Source organism: Hypanus sabinus, chromosome 3 (genome assembly GCF_030144855.1).
Source record: "Hypanus sabinus isolate sHypSab1 chromosome 3, sHypSab1.hap1, whole genome shotgun sequence".
NCBI classification, from domain to species: domain Eukaryota; kingdom Metazoa; phylum Chordata; class Chondrichthyes; order Myliobatiformes; family Dasyatidae; genus Hypanus; species Hypanus sabinus.
The window spans coordinates 95810245-95828457 of NC_082708.1; the positions used below are offsets into that span (position 1 = coordinate 95810245).

General features: G+C 42.9%; 1 protein-coding gene across 7 annotated transcripts in view; it reads left to right on the forward strand.

Annotated features, from left to right (window-relative positions):
• Positions 1-18213, forward strand: part of slc2a9l2 (solute carrier family 2 member 9, like 2) — a 408559-nt gene that overhangs the window by 288247 nt on the left and 102099 nt on the right. For all 7 annotated transcript variants that reach the window (XM_059964824.1, XM_059964823.1, XM_059964828.1 and 4 more), the window contains one exon: positions 13254-13355. In XM_059964824.1, coding sequence (XP_059820807.1) covers positions 13254-13355 — 102 coding nt within the window. The remainder of the gene's footprint in view (positions 1-13253; positions 13356-18213) is intronic.

Genomic DNA, 18213 nt, shown 5'->3' on the forward strand with positions numbered 1-18213 from the left:
TGGAGACTTCGGTCTCATGCACTGAAACGCGTTTTTTGATGTTAAAATTGTTCAAAGTGGGTTCGACTAGTTTGGTGTGAATTATGCTGCTACCTTGACTCATGAAGCTAGGGTTGTTTTGCTTCTTCACCTTCTTGCACACAAACCGACTAAAATACTTAAAGGAAGGGAATTGACCACCGTTCTCTTTCTTGTACTCTGAGCCAATAGACACCCACTTTTCTTGCAGCCCAAATGGAAGTTTGTCCACAATTGGTCCGATTCCATGTGGTCTATCTAGATATGACAGGCCAGTTAAATAGCCGTCTTCTTTAGCACCTTCAATCTCCATGAGATTGAATCTCCATCATCTCCGAGTTCTCTTAGTTTAGTGTGGTACTTGGCTGACACCCAAGGAAAATTTTCCAGCCGTTGAAATAGTGCCGTTTCAATAATTTCAGGGGCCACATAGCACTCCCAAAGTCTCTCCCATGCTTTGTGTAAGGCTAGCTTGGGGTTGTTGATGTACAGTGAGTGTATGTGTTTCACCTGTTCACTTGATTCCTTTCCCAGCCATTTAGTCATAAGGTCCAACTCTTGGATTGCTGTGAGCTGGACTCCGCCAGTTGCATTGGCGAATGAGGAATACCATGCACGGTAATTTTCAGGCCAGAAGGGCCTAGTCAGTCTGTGCTATATCTTAGTAAATAAGATAAAATAAAAAAATGTTTAAGTACAACACCCTGCCTGTAACTGCACTTAATGCTCCCCATTTAACTGCTAAGAGAAGATCTAATGCCATACATACAACATTATGACTAATTCTGTTAATGCTTCACAAGACATCAGCAGTGCCATTGTTTATTCTTTCTAAAGCTGCAGCAACATTTTTAGTCTTTAATTTTTAATTTCAAGGTCCTAACCAATTACATGGAGGCTCCATTTCCACACACGAACTACATATTTTTCCAGCAACAAACATGAACTGCTGGAGGAACTCAGCAGGGCAGGCAGCATCTACGGAAACGAGTACAGTCAACGTTTCAGGCTGAAACCCTTCACATGGACTGGAGAAAAAAAGATGAGGATGAGTTAGAAAGTAGGGATGAGGGTGGGGTAGGGGATGAAGAAACAGGAGGTGATAGGTGAAACTGGGAGGGGGAGGGATGAAGTGAGGAGCTAGGAAGGTGATTGGAGAAAGAGATACAGGGCTGGAGAAGGGAGAATCTGATAGGAGAGGACCGAAGGCCATGGAAAAAAGAAAAGGAGAAGGAGCACCAGAGGGAAGCGATGGGCAGGTAAGGAGATAGGGAAAAGGAATGGGGACTGGTCGGGGAGGGGATGCATTATTGGAAGTTTAAGAAAATGAAGGTCAGTTTGGAGGCTACCCCGACGTAAGGAGTTGTTCCTCCTCCACCCTGAGTGAGGCCTCGTTGCGATAGCAGGGGAGATCTTGAACTGACATGCTGGAATGGAAATAGAGAGTGGAGTTAAAATGGGTGGCCACTGGGAGATCCTGCTTTTTCTGGCGGATAGAGCGTAGGGACTTGGCTGATGTTCAGGAGGCCATACCAGGCTCACAGGTGAGGTGTTGCCTCACTTGGAAGGACTTTTTGGGCCCCTGAATGGTAGTGAGGGAGGACGTGTACAGGCAGGTGTAGCACTTGTTCCACTTGCAAGTGCCAGGAGATCAGTGGGGAGGGACAAGGGAGTCATGTAGGGAGCAATTTCTGCAGAAAACAGAAAGAAGGGGGAAGGGAAAGATGTGTTTGGTGGTAGAATCCCATTGGAGATGGGAGAAGTTAGGGAGTATTATGTGCTGGACATGAAGGCTAGTGGGCTGGTAGGTGAGGACAAGAGGAATCCTATCTGTGGGGTAGAAGGATGATGGGTTGAGGGCAGTATTGATGGTGGAGGAAGGGAAGCCCTTTTCTTCAAAGAAGGAGAACATCTTCATTCAGGAATATAAAGTCTCATCCTGAGAGCATATGTACTGGGTGAAGACAGGAATTGAGAGAAGGGGATGGCATTTTTACAAGTAACAGGGTGGGAGGAGGTATAGTCCAGGTAGCTGTGAGTATCGGTGGGTTTATAATCAACATCAATAGATAAGCTGTCTCTGGAGATAGAGATTGAGAGATCCAGAAAGGGGAGGGAGCTGTTGGAATTGGACCAAGTAAATTTTCAGAATCAGAATCAGGTTTATTATCACTGGCGTATGTCGTGAAATTTGTTAGCTTAGCAGCAGCAGTTCAATACAGTATATAATACAGAAAAAAGTGAAAATAAATAAATAGGTAAATCAATTACAGTATACGCATACTGAATAGATTAAAAATTATGCAAAAACAGAAGTAATATATGTTTAAAAAGTGAGGTAGTGTTCCTGGGTTCAATGTCTGTTTAGGAATCGGATGGCAGAGGGGAAGAAGCTGTTCCTGAATCGCTGAGTGTGTGCCTTCAGGCTTCTGTACCTCCTATCTAATGGTAACAGTGAGAAAAGGCATGCTCTGGGTGCTGAAGGTCCTTAATAATGGACGCTATGTTTCTGAGACACCGCCCCCTAAAGATGTCCTGGATACTTTTTAGGCTAGTGCCCAAGATGGAGTTGACTAAATTTCCAATCCTCTGCAGCTTCTTTTGGTCCTGTGCAGTAACCCCCCCCCCCACACACCCCTGCCCCATACCAGACAGTGATGCAACCTGTCAGAATGCTCTCCAAGGTACATCTATAGAGGTTTTTGAGTGTTTTTGACAGACCAAATCTCTTCAAACTCCTAATGAGGTATAGTTGCTGTCTTGCCTTCTTTATAGCTGCATTGACACCCAGGAACTTGGAACTGCTCACTCTCTCCACTTCTGATTCCTCTTTGAGGATTGGTATGTGTTTCTTCATCTTACCCTTCCTGAAGTCCACAATCAGCTCTTTCATCTTACTGACGCTCAGTGCCAGGTTGTTGCTGCAGCACCATTTCACTAGTTGACATATCTCATTCCTGTACGCCCTCTCATCTCCATCTGAGACTCTACCAACATGTGAGGGCAGGGTGGAAGTTGGACGCAAAGTTGATGCAGTCGATGAGCTCTACAGTTGTTGATGTAGGTAAGGAAAAGTTGGGGAGTGATACCAGTGTAGGCTTGGAACATAGACTGTTCCACGGAGCCAACAAAAAGGCAGGCATATCTGGGACCCATGTGAGTACACATGTCTGCACCTTTTGTTTGAAGGAAGTGGGAGGACCCAGAGGAGAAATTATGGAGAGCGAGGACAAGTTCTGTTAGACAGAGGAGGATGGTGGTGGAGGGGAGCTGGTTGGGTCTGGTGTCCAGAAATAAATGGAGAGCTCTGAGACCTTCCTGGTGGGGGATGGAGGTGTACAGGGACTGGACATCCATAGTGAAAATAAGCAGCTTGGGGCCAGGGAATGTGAAATTATTGAAAAGGTGAAGAGCGTGTGAAATGTCACGATTGTAGGTAAGAAAGGGTTGGACTGGGTGGATAAAACTGAGTCGAGGTATGCAGGTTTGAATTCAGTGGGACGGGAACAAGCTGAAACAGGGTCTACCTGGACAGGCATATTATTCCATAGACATTATTCCATGAACTTTAGACTTTTCCTTATTACTTGACTGAAGCTATGTATTGTAATATGAAAATTCCAGTCATCACCCCATTCTCTGGTGAGAGAAACTCCTCGTCATCTCTGTTCCAAAGGGACACCTTGTGTCCTGAGGCTGACCTCTTGTCCTAGACTCTCCCACTATTGGAAACATCCTGTGTACTCCACTCTGTACAGTACTTCGGATATTCAGTGGGTTTCAATGTGATACACCCCCACCCCCACCACCATTCTCCTGAACTCCAGTGACTATAGGCCCAGAGCCATTCAATGTTCCTTATACATTAACCCTTTCATTCCCGGGATTACTCACGTGAACCTCATTTTGAACCTTTCCATTGCCAGCACATAATTTCTTAGATTTGAGGCCTAAAACTGCTCATATTACTCCAGAAGTGGTCCGACCAATGCTTTGTAAGTCGTGGGTGGTACATCCTTGCTTTTATATTCTAGTCCTCTTGAAATGAATGCTAACATTGTATTTGCCTTCCTTACTACCAACTCAACCTAAAAAAAAACCTTTAGGAATCCTGCACTTGGACTGACAAATCCCTTTGCAATTCTGATTTCTGAATTCCTTCCCTGATTAGAAAGTCGTCTACGCCTTTATTCCTTCTACCGAAGTTCATGACTTCCCTATGTTTTATTCCATCTGCCACTTCTTTGCCCATTCTCCTAATCTGTTCAAGTGATGCTGACTTCAACCCATTTTATCACGTGCCTCCAAGTACCCGGAAGCTTTTCATTAAGACAGAACTTTATAGGAGCCATGTATTTTGTGCTGTGCATTTATTACGGTAACTAGTCAGATGAGTGGAGCGTGGTTAAAGCAATGGGAGTAGGTTACGTATTCATGGTTATTTTGTGGCAGTTTGTGCTTGTGGTTGGCAGAGGTCCTATCTTTGCTGACGGCTGAGGTTCAGGCATTCTTCAATTATGTGAAGAACAAAAGGATGACAGGAGTGAAGGTAGAACCGATTAGAGATAAAAGTGGGAAGATGTGCCTGGAGGCTGTGGAAGTGAGCGAGGTCCTCAATGAATACTTCTCTTCGGTATTCACCACTGAGAGGGAACTTGATGACAGTGAGGACAATATGAGTGAGGTTGATGTTCTGGAGCATGTTGATATTAAGGGAGAGGAGGTGGTGGAGTTGTTAAAATACATTAGGACGGATAAGTCCCCGGGGCTTGACGGAATACTCCCCAGGCTGCTCTCTGGCTAGGATCTTTAGGTCCTCGTTGTCCAACGAATGGTACCGGAGGATGGGAAGGAGGCGAATGTTGTCCCCTTGTTCAAAAAAGGTAGTGGGAATAGTCCAGGTAATTATAGGCCAGTGAGCCTTACATCTGTGGTGGGAAAACTGTTGGAAAAGATTCTTAGAGATAGGATCTATGAGCATTTAGAGAATCATGGTCTGATCAGGGACAGGCAGCATGGCTTTGTGAAGTTGCAGATCATGCCTAACAAGCCTGATAGAGTTCTTTGAGGAGCTGACTAGGCATATAGATGAAGGTAGTGCAGTGGATGTGATCTACATGGATTTTAGTAAAGCACTTGACAAGGTAGGCTTATTCAGAAAGTCAGAAGGCATGGGATCCAGGGCAGTTTGGCCAGGTGGATTCAGAATTGACTTGCCTGCAGAAGGTAGAGGATTGTGTTGGAGTGAGTACATTCAGATTGGAGGGTTGTGACTAGTGGTGTCCCACAAGGATCTGTTCGGGACCTCTACTTTTCAGGATTTTTATTAACGACCTGGATGTGGGGCTAGAAGGGTGCGTTGGCAAGTTTGTAGATGACACAAAGGTTGGTGGTGTTGTAGATAGTGTAGAGGATTGTCGAAGATTGCAGAAAGACATTGATAGGATGCAGAAGTGGGCTGAGAAGTGGCAGATGGAGTTCAACCCAGAGAAGTATGAGGTGGTACACTTTGGAAGGATGAACTCCAAGGCAGAGTACAAAGTAAATGGCAGGATACTTGGTAGTGTGGAGGAGCAGAGAGATCTGGGTGTGTGTGTCCACAGATCCCTGAAAGTTGCCTCACAGATAGATAGGGTAGTTAAGAAAGCTTATGGGGTGTTAGCTTTCATAAGTCGAGGGATAGAGTTTAAGAGACGCGATGGAATGATGCAGCTCTATAAAACTCTAGTTAGACCACACTTGGAGTACTGTGTCCAGTTCTGGTCACCTCACTATAGGAAGGATGTGAAAGCATTGTAAAGAGTACAGAGGAGATTTACCAGGATGCTGCCTGGTTTAGAGAGTATGAATTATGATCAGAGATTAAGGGAGCTAGGGCTTTACACTTTGGAGAGAAGGAGGATGAGAGGAGACATGATAGAGGTGTACAAGATATTAAGAGGAATAGACAGAGTGAACAGCCAGTGCCTCTTCCCCAGGGCACCACTGCTCAGTACAAGAGGACATGGCTTTAAGGTAAGGGGAGAGAAGTTCAAGGGGGATATTAGAGAAAGGTTTTTCATTCAGAGAGTGGTTGGTGCATGGAATGCACTGCCTGAGTCAGTGGTGGAGGCAGATACACTAGTGAAGTTTAAGAGACTACTAGACAGGTATAAGGAGGAATTTAAGGTGGGGGTGTTATATGGAAGGCAGGGTTTGAGGGTCGGCACAACATTGTGGGCCGAAGGGCCTGTAATGTGCTGTACTATTCTATGTTCTATGTAACACTTGATATCGCTCAGCACCACTTAATTGAATGTTTGCTAATTGCTAATAAAGGATCAAAATAAGGAATTTGACTCTTGGAAACAATAATTTCATTGGAGCTGTGAGTGTGTCATGCAAGTATAACAACCCCATGGTGGTCGCAGGCTAGCGTTAATGGTTTTGATTTTTGGATTTGTTTTTTGTCACTACAAGCTCTAACATTTTGCGAACCACTGGTCTGGCTCACTAGCCTTTAATTTCCCTACTTTTTCCTTCCTCCCTTAATAGGTGGAGTGCTACAGAACAGAAACAAAGCCTTCAGCTCACTTGATCCGTGGTGAGTTGTTCTGTATAATCCCTGTACCCAGACCATAGCCCTCATCCATGTACCTTAAATGTCATAGTCGAGCCCACAGCCACTATTTCCACTGGCAGCTTGTTCCTTATTCAAATCACCCTCTGAGTAAAGTAGTCCTCCCTCGGTTCCCCTTAATTTTCCACCTTTCACCCTTAACCCAAGGCCTCTAGTTCTGTTCTTGCCGATGGAAAGAGCCGGCATGCCTTTACCCTATCTATACACCTTGTGACTTGCTACGCCTCTGTCAAATCTCCCCTCATTCTCCTGTGCTCCGGAGAATAACATGTTCACCTTTTCCCTACAACTCAGCTCCTCAAATCTCAGCAGCATCCTTGTAAGTGAGAGGTTAAAGATCTCAGTGAACACTCCAGTCAGTTGATCCGCACAGGACTTTAGTACTCTTCCAGGTACCCTATCCAGGCCAAATGGTTTCTGTGTGTTCACCTTTGTGAAAGGTGCTCTCACATTGACCTCAGATACTGAAATCACAGGGTCATCAGGGGCTGAGGGAGTTCACGATGATGCCTCCGTGTTTTGATGGTCAAGGTGAGCATAAAAGGCATTGAGCGCATCAGGGAGCGGAGCCTTGTTGTCGCCCATGCTGCTTGGTTTCACTTCATGGGAGGTGATGGCATCCAAGCCCTGCCACATGTGTCGAGCATCCTTCAGTGGTTTGAGTTTTGTCTGGAATTGCCTCTCTGCCTGTAAGATGTCTTACCTGTGATTGTATCAGGACCTGAACACCATTGATCTAGCCCTGAGCAGTCCATGGATCTCAGCGTGCATGAATCACAACAGCGACATAAACTGATTTGTGGTCTGTGTTTACATTGAAATGCATGTTCATGTTGGTGGCCTTTACTCAGAAAGCAAGCACAAATGGGGAACGCAGGCCAGCTTGAGAACAGATTGTGGAGGTCAGTAATACACATACTGTTAAGGAATCTATTTCAGCTGTGTCCATGATTCTCTTGTCCATTTGTCCCTCCCCACTATGCTCTCTGCTCTCATATATCCCTGCAAGTGACAGAAATGCCACACGTTCCTATTCACCTCCTCCCTTACCTCCAGTCAGAGCCTCAATTACTCCTTCCAGGTGAGGCGACAGGTCATCTGTGAATCTTTTGGGGTTGTGAATTGTATCCAGTGCTCCCAATGTGGCCTCTCCTACTCTGGTGAGCCCGGTCTTAAATTGGGGGATCAAATCCGCCAAAAGCAAATTTTCCTGGTAACCAAACATTTTAATTCCTATCCCCATTCCTCTTCTGACATGTTGATTCATGTCCCTTTGCCTCGATGAGGCCACCTTCAGGATGGAGAATAACACCTCATATTCCATCTGGGTAGCCTCCAATCTGATGGCATAAATATCGATTTCTCCTTCTGGTAAATTTGTTCCCCTCTGCTTTCCCTCTTCAGTTCCCCACTCTGGACTCTACCTCTTCACCTCACCTGCGTATCACCTCCCCAGGGTGCCCCTCCTCTTTCCCTGTCTCCTTAGGTCCACTCTCCTCTCCTATTGGATTCCTCCTTCTCCAGCCCCTTACCTTTCCCACCCACCTGGCTTCACCTATTACCTTATAGCTATCCCTCCTTCTCCTCTCTCCCCCCTTCCTTTCCAGTCCTGAAGAAGGATCTCAGCCTGAAAGATTGGCTGGTTATTCATTTCTAGAGATGCTGCCTGACCTGCTGAGTTCCTCCAGCATTTTGTCTGTGTTCTTGTATAGAGCCCTTGCTTTATGAGCTGCTTGCTTGGTGAACGATTGCTTGCATGCACTAGTCTCAAAATTGCATGTACTAAGTTTGCATCGATCTGCAGGTCCAATGTTCATGCTGCTTACAAGTATGACTCCTTGTATGTTAAGTGCCTGAGAGTGTTAAGAGGTCATCTAAGCCACATCAACCAAGTCTCATTTACCGGCATTTTGCTCATATCCTCTGAACCTGTCGTGTCCAGGTACCTGTCCAAAAGCCTTTTAAATGTGCCAACCTCTACTACAAGTGTGTGTGAAAATCACTGTTGGAATCTGCTTTTCTGTTTGCATTCTGTTTTCAAGACTAATGTAAACTGGTGGTGCTTATTCAGATATGTTCTGGCTGTCTCAGAATGCAATCACACTTTGTGGAAGCACTCCACAAAGTAACACCGTTGCAGAGGTGTTGTTGGAATATTGCAGTAGCTGGGTAACGAAAACTCGGAACATGTTAACTTTCATAAAGCTACAAGGAAATGATCAAGCAACCTCATGTTTGAGTTTACTCCTCACTTCTGTGCTGTAAAGGGAGATATTCTGACGTTTCTGTGATGCTCTTGTAGATTTATTGCTATCAGACATGTCATATGAAACAAATGCCTGGGTCAATATTGTAAGGGAAAATGAAATCAAGAAGTATCGAACATTAATTTTTATTACAAATCTGCACTGTTCATTCACTCTTCCACAGGCACAGACATCCCTGTAAAGTATTTCCAGGCAATTGAGTATTACACAGGCATCTGCATTCCCTCTCCCTCTAGTGCTTCCCCCCCCCCCACCTTTCTCCTGAGGCCTCCTGTCCCACGATCCTTTCCCTTCTCCAGCTCTGTATCACTTTCGCCAATCACCTTTTCAGCTCTTAGCTTCATCCCACCCCCTCCGGTCTTCTCCTATCATTTCGCATTTCCGCCTCCCCCCACTACTTTCAAATCTCTTAGTATCTCTCCTTTCAGTTAGTCTTGATGAAGGGTCTTGGCCCGAAATGTTGACAGTGCTTATCCTTATAGATGCTGCCTGGCCTGCTGTGTTTCACCAGCATTTTGTATGTGTTATCTGCATTATTCCTACTTTTTTGAGTTTTTAAATTGCAATATCTGTAAATGCACAGAGTATAGCTGTCTATTACAGTTGAATGACTGGCAAGCCTGTGCTAAGAGAGGAAAGTCTTACAATGTGACTTGCTGCACTCTTAGTCTAACTGCCTTCTATACCCAAATTCCCAGTTAATTTTTATTCAGGTGGAAGTATGTTGTTTGAGAGCTTCAAATTGTTACCACTGAAAGATCATGTGCTGTTGTGGTTTCTCGTGCCCCACAAACAACCAGGAGATGCAGAAGATTCTTCAAGAAGTATTAAACTTTAATTTGCAAATCAAAGCTGAGACAGTCATTGAGCTAGTCGCTGATTGCCCACCAATCCTTGGACATAGCATGTTTTATAGCAATCTCCTGGTTTAGTTGTATTAGCATATCCAATCGGTCTACAGTTGCGTATCACGTACATCCGCCACTATTGTTTCTACCCATTGACCCATGTTCTAATCTACATCTCTTAGCTACCTCTCATTAACACACCATTATCTTCTACATTCTTAAGATTTCATTCTCCTACTAAATTGGATACATGCATAGCAAAATAGCAAGCTCAAAGCTGACTACATAGTTTTGATTACACAGCAAACAATACAACGTTTATACTCCAATTGTGCCAAGTAGATTTAACCAAGCTTTGAAAGGTGTGTGACTTCAGCCAGGCTGACTGATGAAGATACTGCTGAGAGATTCACAAGTGAATTGAATGTGGGTAGTTTCATCACACATTTTAGATGGACATAGGGATGGTCTGTGAAGCAAATCTGTTTAAATTCGAGGATGTATCGGCTTAGTCAGAGGCCATACAGCAGCTGTCACGATCAATTTAAAATGAGTAAAATGTAGTAAAGTATGAAAGGTTGAAACTTGATTACAGCAGCATTTGCTATAATTTGTATTGCACCGGGTGAAGCATCCAGAAATGTTTCACAGGAAGCAGGACCAGAAAATGTTGTCATGAAAGCCAGTTAGAAGAGGTTATGATGAATACCAAAAGCTTGGTTCTTAGAGAAGGAAGAGATTCAGTTGCTATTTAAGAATGTAATGTGGTTTCTGGCAGTATTTCACACCAGTAATTCTACAGGAGCCTCTAACATCACTCAACCTGATATATTTGAACATGCTGCACTACCTTTTATTATAATGCGTCCAGGAAATGAAGGCCTTAGCCATCAGTGATAACTCTCTGATGCATTAGCACTTACAATGCAGTCCATTAGAGTAGCATTCTAACAGAACTGGTGTTGCCAACAAAAAACTTAACCATAACTATATATTCTTGGGGAAACTCTGTTGAGCTTCAGAACTATGAGTCCATCAGCTCCTGAAGGCATATGGACAAAGTGTCTTGGCCAGTGCCAGAATAATCTCTCCTTTGGCCCCCTCCACCATCTCTGGTATTGAGATTAGCTTGTTTTCTCATTTTCTCAGCTGTGAAATAAGATTTTCATCTTAAAATGTTAACTGTTTCTCTTCCCACAGATGATATATGACCTGCTGAGTTCTTCCAGCATTTTCTGTTTTTGCTTCAGATTTCCATTGCCTGCATTTTTAATTTTTTTTATTCCCTCCATGACAACCTTTATGCAGAGAGTGGTGAGTGCATGGATTGGGCTGCCAGCAACAGTGGTGGAGGCAGATACGATAGGGTCTTTTACGAGACTTTTGGATAGGTACATGGAGCTTAGAAAAATAGAGGGCTATGGGTAACCCTGGTAATTTCGAAGGTAGGGACATGTTTGGCATAACTTTGTGGGATGAAGGGCCTGTACTGTGCTGTAGGTTTTCTATGTTTCTATGTAACCTTTGATACAAAGATAAGAAAAAATTGAGAAGACGACAGCACTGGAAGTGCAACATGGAGACGTTCTGAATTTAGTACTTGTAATTGTGCTAATGAAAAGTAATTTATTAGTGATCATATAGAGGTGAAATGTTGTTCTGTAATGAACTACTTTGATCTGTAGCAGATGTTGAGCCATTCAAATGTATTCATGAGCAAAAACAATTTAAAATTCACATCAGTATGATGGTATACACTGGCTGCCATATTTTATTCATTTATACCTGTTATTTACTTTTTTATCTGCATATGTTACCCATTGTCCATGGGAATGTTTGTGGAGTTTGTCACACTTTGAAGCAATGTGCATTGATAGACACACTATATTTTGGAGCTCAGCATTAGCAATTATGCCCTTCAATTTTCTGGGCACAGTTCAATATGCCCAGAAGTCAGAAGGATTCCCCCAACCCATGAGAAGTCTTTTAAAGACATGTTTAACTATTTGATGATTATTTCACATCTGAGTTTCACATGTTTTGGACCATAGAGTACTGAAGAGAATGTATCCTTTGGAAGTCTGGAAGATAAGGAAAGGGAATATCTGTTTGATGATTTCTGAGTTTACTCATTAATCTATCGACTGTGGCTCTATAACTGTTGGAATTAACTGAGCAAACCTGTTTCCTTTGTCTTTTCCATCTCCCCGCCGCCTTTTGCAGCTTTCTACTCGCTTCCCATTGTTGAAGCAGGGTCTTTGATCTGATCTGTTCACTCCGTCTTGTTGACCAGTGGAATATTTTGAGCAGTTTTTTTTATCAAGTCAAAAATGTTTATTTGCACACTCACAACTCTAGATGAAAGGCTGTGACTGTTGGAATCTAGTTTCATTGGGTTTGTTATGAAAGCTCAAAGACAGGATGCTTATTTTGGAACCATGGTTCATATTTCCAGCATTCAATTTCATCTTTTGTGATTAAATAACTTTAAAGAAGCCATGTGTGCTTTCCTTTTTGGAGAACAGAAAATCACAAGTATTCTGGTCAGGAGTTTTTAGTGCGCTAGTTTAGTAATATTTTTGCAAGACTTATTTTTCTACATGCTTTAATGCAATAACATACTGTTGTAAATATTACTAGAAAGTCAGGCAGTTTTATGATATTACTCACCCTGCTATTTATACACGGGGTTTACAGTACCTGAGGAGAGCATTTGATCTTTGGTGTTTATTTATTTCCACATGAGTATCGGCTTACTCCTTGTTGTTTGATCCAAGCTGGAAGCTATTCTGTTTCTTTTTCCTTTTTAAAGATCAGCTTTATTTGTCTCATGTACATCGAAACATGCAGCGAAATGTATTGTTCTGTGTCAAAGCAAACCAGACATGTCGTGCTGTGTCACCACACTCACAGCACTGACATAGTATGTCTATGACTTACTAACACTAAGCAGTATGTCTTTGGGGTGTGGGAGGAAACCAGAATGCCTGGAGGAAATCTTTGTAGTAATATAAAAACTCCTACAAACAGCGACGGGATTTGAATGAGAATCTTAGAGCCTGTGCTGTAAAGTATTGCACTAACCATGCTGCCCATTGTCTACTTGTTCATGCTGTTCATCTCAAAAATTCATTATGGGGACACATCTCAAAATAAAGATGTTTCTCCTGAATTTATTAATAATTATTGTATTTGTAGCCCCTAGCATTTCATTTATTTAACTTGTAATTGTTCATTTCGATTTAGATACTGTTTGAACTAAAATAATGAACATGGGAATGCCATGCAAATCAGTTGGGTATTTGTCAGCTGGGCAGTAATTTCAAGTCAGTAGTTACAATGTTCTTTAACTTGGGCTTTGCGAATGCCGCATGAGACTTCCTCATCTAAGAAATAGATCCAGTTCCTTCGCTCCATGTCAATGAAAAGAATGCAATCAGTTTCTATAACTTACTCACAGTGTTTATTAAATGAAAATGAAAATCCTATTTTTCTCTCCAGGGTCTGACCATTGAAAGACTTGGCCGAAAGCCTCTTCTCATTGGTGGATTTTGTCTCATGTCATTCTTCTTTGGATTACTCACGCTTTCACTTAACCTGCAGGTATATAATTTGATTTATCATCTTGATCAAACCACGGCTGTTCCACAACTTGTATTGGGACGTCTAATGCACACTGCCTTGCTCAATTCGCTGAAGATATTTAATTCAGCTTTTGTCTGTCTTCAGTGTTTGTAAGTAACTCTTGAGATCAGTAGATGTGAGCAGGTGAAGGTGAAGCTGGCCATCTGGGTAGTCTCCATCCTGAGGGCATGAACATTGGTTTCTCTAACTTCTGGTAATTTCTCCCCTTTTGCTCCCTCTCCCATTTCCATTTCCCATTCTGGCTACACTCTCACCCTTCTGTACTCCTCACCTGCTTGTGTCTAGTTCCCTCCTTCCCTTTCTTCCATTGATCACTGTCCTCTTCTATCAGATTCCTTCTCTTCAGCCCTTGTCCTCTTCCACCTATCACCTCCCAGCTTCTCACTTCATCTTCCCATCCCTCTCCCAGCTTCTCACTTCATCCTCCCATCCATCTCCCAGCTTCTCACTTCATCCTCCCATCCATCTCCCAGCTTCTCACTTCATCCTCCCATCCATCTCACAGCTTCTCACCATCCTCCCATCTGTCTCATAGCTTCTTACCGTCCTCCCATCCCTGTCCTAGCTTCATCTCCCCCTCCCCACACACCCATCTGGACTTACCTATCACATGTCAGCTTGAACTCCTTCCCTCCCCCCAGCTTCTGCCCCCTTTCCTTTCTGTTTCAGCTCAAAGCATTATTGCTTATTCCCCTCCTTAGATGCAGTCTCCAGCATTTTGTATGTGAAGCTACAGTTTATATACACATTTCTTCATCTAAAATTGGCAATGGTGTTTTAAAAAGCAGGTTGGTGTTCTAAGGGCTGTGTATCAAGCAAAAGAGAAAGAATCACAGGGACAAAACACCTTCCTGAAAAAACAGTGAAGTAGTATTGCATTGCAGATATTTCAGTTATATAATGCCTTTCATTATGTTGTTATGGAACCATACTTATGAAGATTCCTAGGGGAATTTGTCACATGTTATCAAAGAATTATTAATTCAGTGTAATAATATAGATATATGCAAAAATAAATTTAAGCAATTTCCTCCATTCCTCAAGAGGCAGAGGAGGTAGATTGTGGATTGTGAAGTCAAGGGGAGGGAGAATTAGAGCCTGAATTCAAGGGGATTGCTGCTTTCAGGCTCTCTGGTCTTCATGTTCTTTCAGTGTGTGGAAGAGAGACATTTGGAATGAGGCAACCATAGCAGCAAGGATGTTAAAGACAGCATAAAAGCAAAAGAGAGGGCACGTGGTTTTACAAAAGTTAGTGGGAAGCGACAGAATTTGGAAGATATTAAAAACTAACAGAAGACAACTAAAAAGCAATAAGGAGAGAAAAGATAAGACATGAAGGTAAGCTGTCCAATAATATAAAAAGTGATATGAAAAGTTTTTTCAGATATTTGCAGAGTAACAGGGAGGCAAGACTGGATGTTGGACTGTTGGAAAATGACACTGGGCAGGTAGTAATGGGAGACAAAGAAATGTCAGACAAACTGAATCAGCATTTTGCACCTGTCTTCACTGTGGAAGACACTTGTAGTGTGCCAGAAATCTGACAATATCAGGTTGCAGAAGTGAGTGTAGTTGCTATCACCATGAAGGTGCTGACAATGAGTAAGTCACCTGGGCCAGTTGGACTACACCCCACGGTTCTGAAAGAGGTACCTGAAGAGATTATGGATTGGTCCAGAGAAATGTAAAATCTCAGTGTCACACCACTCTTTAAGAAAGAAAGGAGGCAAAAGACAGGACACTATAGGTCAATTAACCTGACTTCAGTGATTGCCAAGATGATAGAGTCCATGCTGAAGGATAAGGCTGTGGGGTACTTGAAGACACGTGATCACATAGGCTGAAGTCAGCATGGCTTCCTTAAGGGATATCTTACCTGAAAAATCTGTAGGAATTCATTGAGGAAGTAACAGGCAGGATTGACAATTCAAGGGGTCCAATATTCTTGCAGGCAGATTTGCTAGACAGCTGTTAGGAGTGATTCAAACTAATATGGCAGGGGAATGGGAACCAGATTGATAGAGCTGAGGATGAGTCAGCAGGTTTACAAGTGCATGATGAGTGCAACATGAACATAAGGAGAGACAAACAAATGACTGGGTATAAATGCAAAGAGTTAAATTGTACCACAGAGGCAAAATTCAAAAGGGTGAAGAATGCAGGACTAAGCGTGCTGTATTTAAATGTGTGTAGCATTCACAATAAGGTGGAGGAATTCGTGGCACAATTAGAAATTGGTCGGTGTGATCTTGTGGGCGTCACTGAGTCATGAAAGGCCATAGTGGGGAGCTTAACATCAAAGGATATACTTTGTATCAAAAGTTAAGGCAGGAAGGCATATGTAGTGGTGTGGCTGTCTTGGTAAGAGGTGGAATTATATCTTTAGAAAGATGAGACATAGGGTCAGAGAATGTTGAATCTTTGTGGGTGAAGTTAAGCAAGTGTAAAAAAAACATTATGGGTATCATATATAGACCTCCAAGTAGTAGCAAAGATGTAGGTTCAAGTTGCAAAGGGAGCTGGAAAGGACATGTAATAAGGGTAATGACACAATTGTAATGGGGGACTTTAATATGCAAGGGGACTGAGAAAATCAGGTTGGTGTCAGATCGCAAGAGAGGGAATTTGTTGAATGCCTACCAGATGGGTTTTGAGAGTAGCTTGTGCTTGAGCCTACATGGGGAAAGGCTATCTTAGACTGGGTGTTGTGTAATAACCCAGATCTTTTCAGGGAGCTTAATGTAATGGAACCCTTAGGAGGCAGTGATCATAATTGATTGAATTCATACTGCAATTTGAGAGAGAGAAGCATAAACCACATGTATCAGTACCACAATGGAATAAAGGGAATTACAGAGGCATGAGAGAGGAGCTTGCCCAGGTGGATTGGATGAAGATACTGGTGGGGGTGATGGCAGAGCAGAGATGGCAGCAGTTTCTGGGTAAAGTTCACAAGGCTCAGGATAGAGTTCCACAGAGGAAGAAGTTCTTAAGTGACAGGGGTTGGCAACTGTGGCTGACAAAGGAAGTTAAAGACTGTATAAAAGCCAAGGAAAGGGCATATAAGGTAGCAAGAGTGAGTGGAAAGTTGGATGATTGGGAATTTTGTAAAATCTAATAAAAGGCAACTACAAAAGCTACAAGACTGGAAAAGATGAAATATGAGGGCAGACTAGCCAATAGTATAAAGCAGGATACCAAAAAAAATTCAGTTATTTAAAGAGTGAAAGAGAGGTGAGAGTTCCACTGGAAAATTATGTTGGTGAGGTAGTAATGGGAGACAACAAAAAAAGGCAGCTGATCTTAATGGGTACTTTGCATCATTCTTCACTGTGGAAGACACTAGCAGTGTGCCAGAGGTCTGTAACTGTTAGGGAGCAGGAGTGAGTGCCATTGCTACTACAAAGGAAAAGGTGCTAGGCAAACTCAAAGGTCTTACGGTGGATAAGTGACCTAGACCAAATGGACTACATCCCAGAGTCCTGAGAGAGGCTGCTCAAGAGATAACAGATGTGTTGGTCATGATCTCTCAAGAATCACTTGACTCTGGCATGGTCCCAGAGGACTGGAGGTTTGCAAATGTCACTCCACTCTTTAAAAATGGAGGAAAACACAAGAAAGGAAATTGTAGGCCTGTTAGCCTAACCTCAGTGGTTGGAAAAGTGTTGGAATCCATGATTAAGGATGAGGTTTCAAAGTACTTGGAGACTAATGATAAATAAGTCAAAATCAGCATTTGTTGTAAAGGGAAATCCTGCCTGACAAATCTGGTAAGAGTTCTTCAAGGAAGTAACAAGCAGGGTGGACAAAGGAGAGGCAGTGGATGTCATTTACTTGGGTTTTCTGAAGGCATTTGACAAGGTCCATACAGGAGGTTGCTTAATAAGATAAAATCCTATGGTATTATAGGAAAGATACTGGCATGGATAGCATGCAGGAGGCAGTGAGTGGGAATAAAGGGGCCTTTTCTGGTTGGTTGCCGGTGACTAGCGGTGTTCCTCAGGTGTCAGTATTGGGACCGCTACTTTTCACATTGTCAATGATTTGGGTAATAGAATTGATGGCTTTGTGGCAAAGTTTCTGGATGTTACAAAGATAGGTGGAGGAGTAGGTATTGCTGAGGAAGCACTGTGATTGCAGCAGGACTTAGACCAATGGAAGAATGGGCAAAAAAAGTGGCAGATGGAGTGCAATGTTGTGAAATATATGATAATGCATTTTGGTAAAAGGAACAACAGTGCGGACTATTATCTAAATGGGGAGAAGATTCAAACATCAGAGGTGCAGAGGGACTTGGGAGTCCTCGTGCAAGACTCCCAGAAGGTTATTTTACAAGTTGAGTCTGTGGTAAAGAAGGCAAGTGCAATGTTGGCACTTATTTCAAAGGGAGTCAATTATAAATCAAGGAGATAATGCTGAGACTTTATAAGATACCAGTCAGGCTGCACTTGGAGTATTGTCAACAAGTTTCGGGCCCCTTATCTCAGAAAGGATGTGTTATCATTGGAGATCGTCCAGAGGAAGTTCATGGGGATGATTCCAGGAATGAAGGGGTTAACATATGAGGAGTGTTTGGCTGCTATGGGCCTGTACTTTCTGGAATTTAGAAGGATCCTGGGGGATCTAATTGAAACCTACCGAATGTTGAAAGGACTAGATAGAGTGGATCTGGAGATGTTTCCTATGGTTTGTGTATCCAGAACTAGAGGGCACAGCCTCAAAATTGAGGGGCAACCTTTTAGAGCAGAGGTAAGGAGGAATTTTTTTTTAGCCAGACAGTAGTGAATCTGTGGAATGCTCTGCCACAGACTGCAGT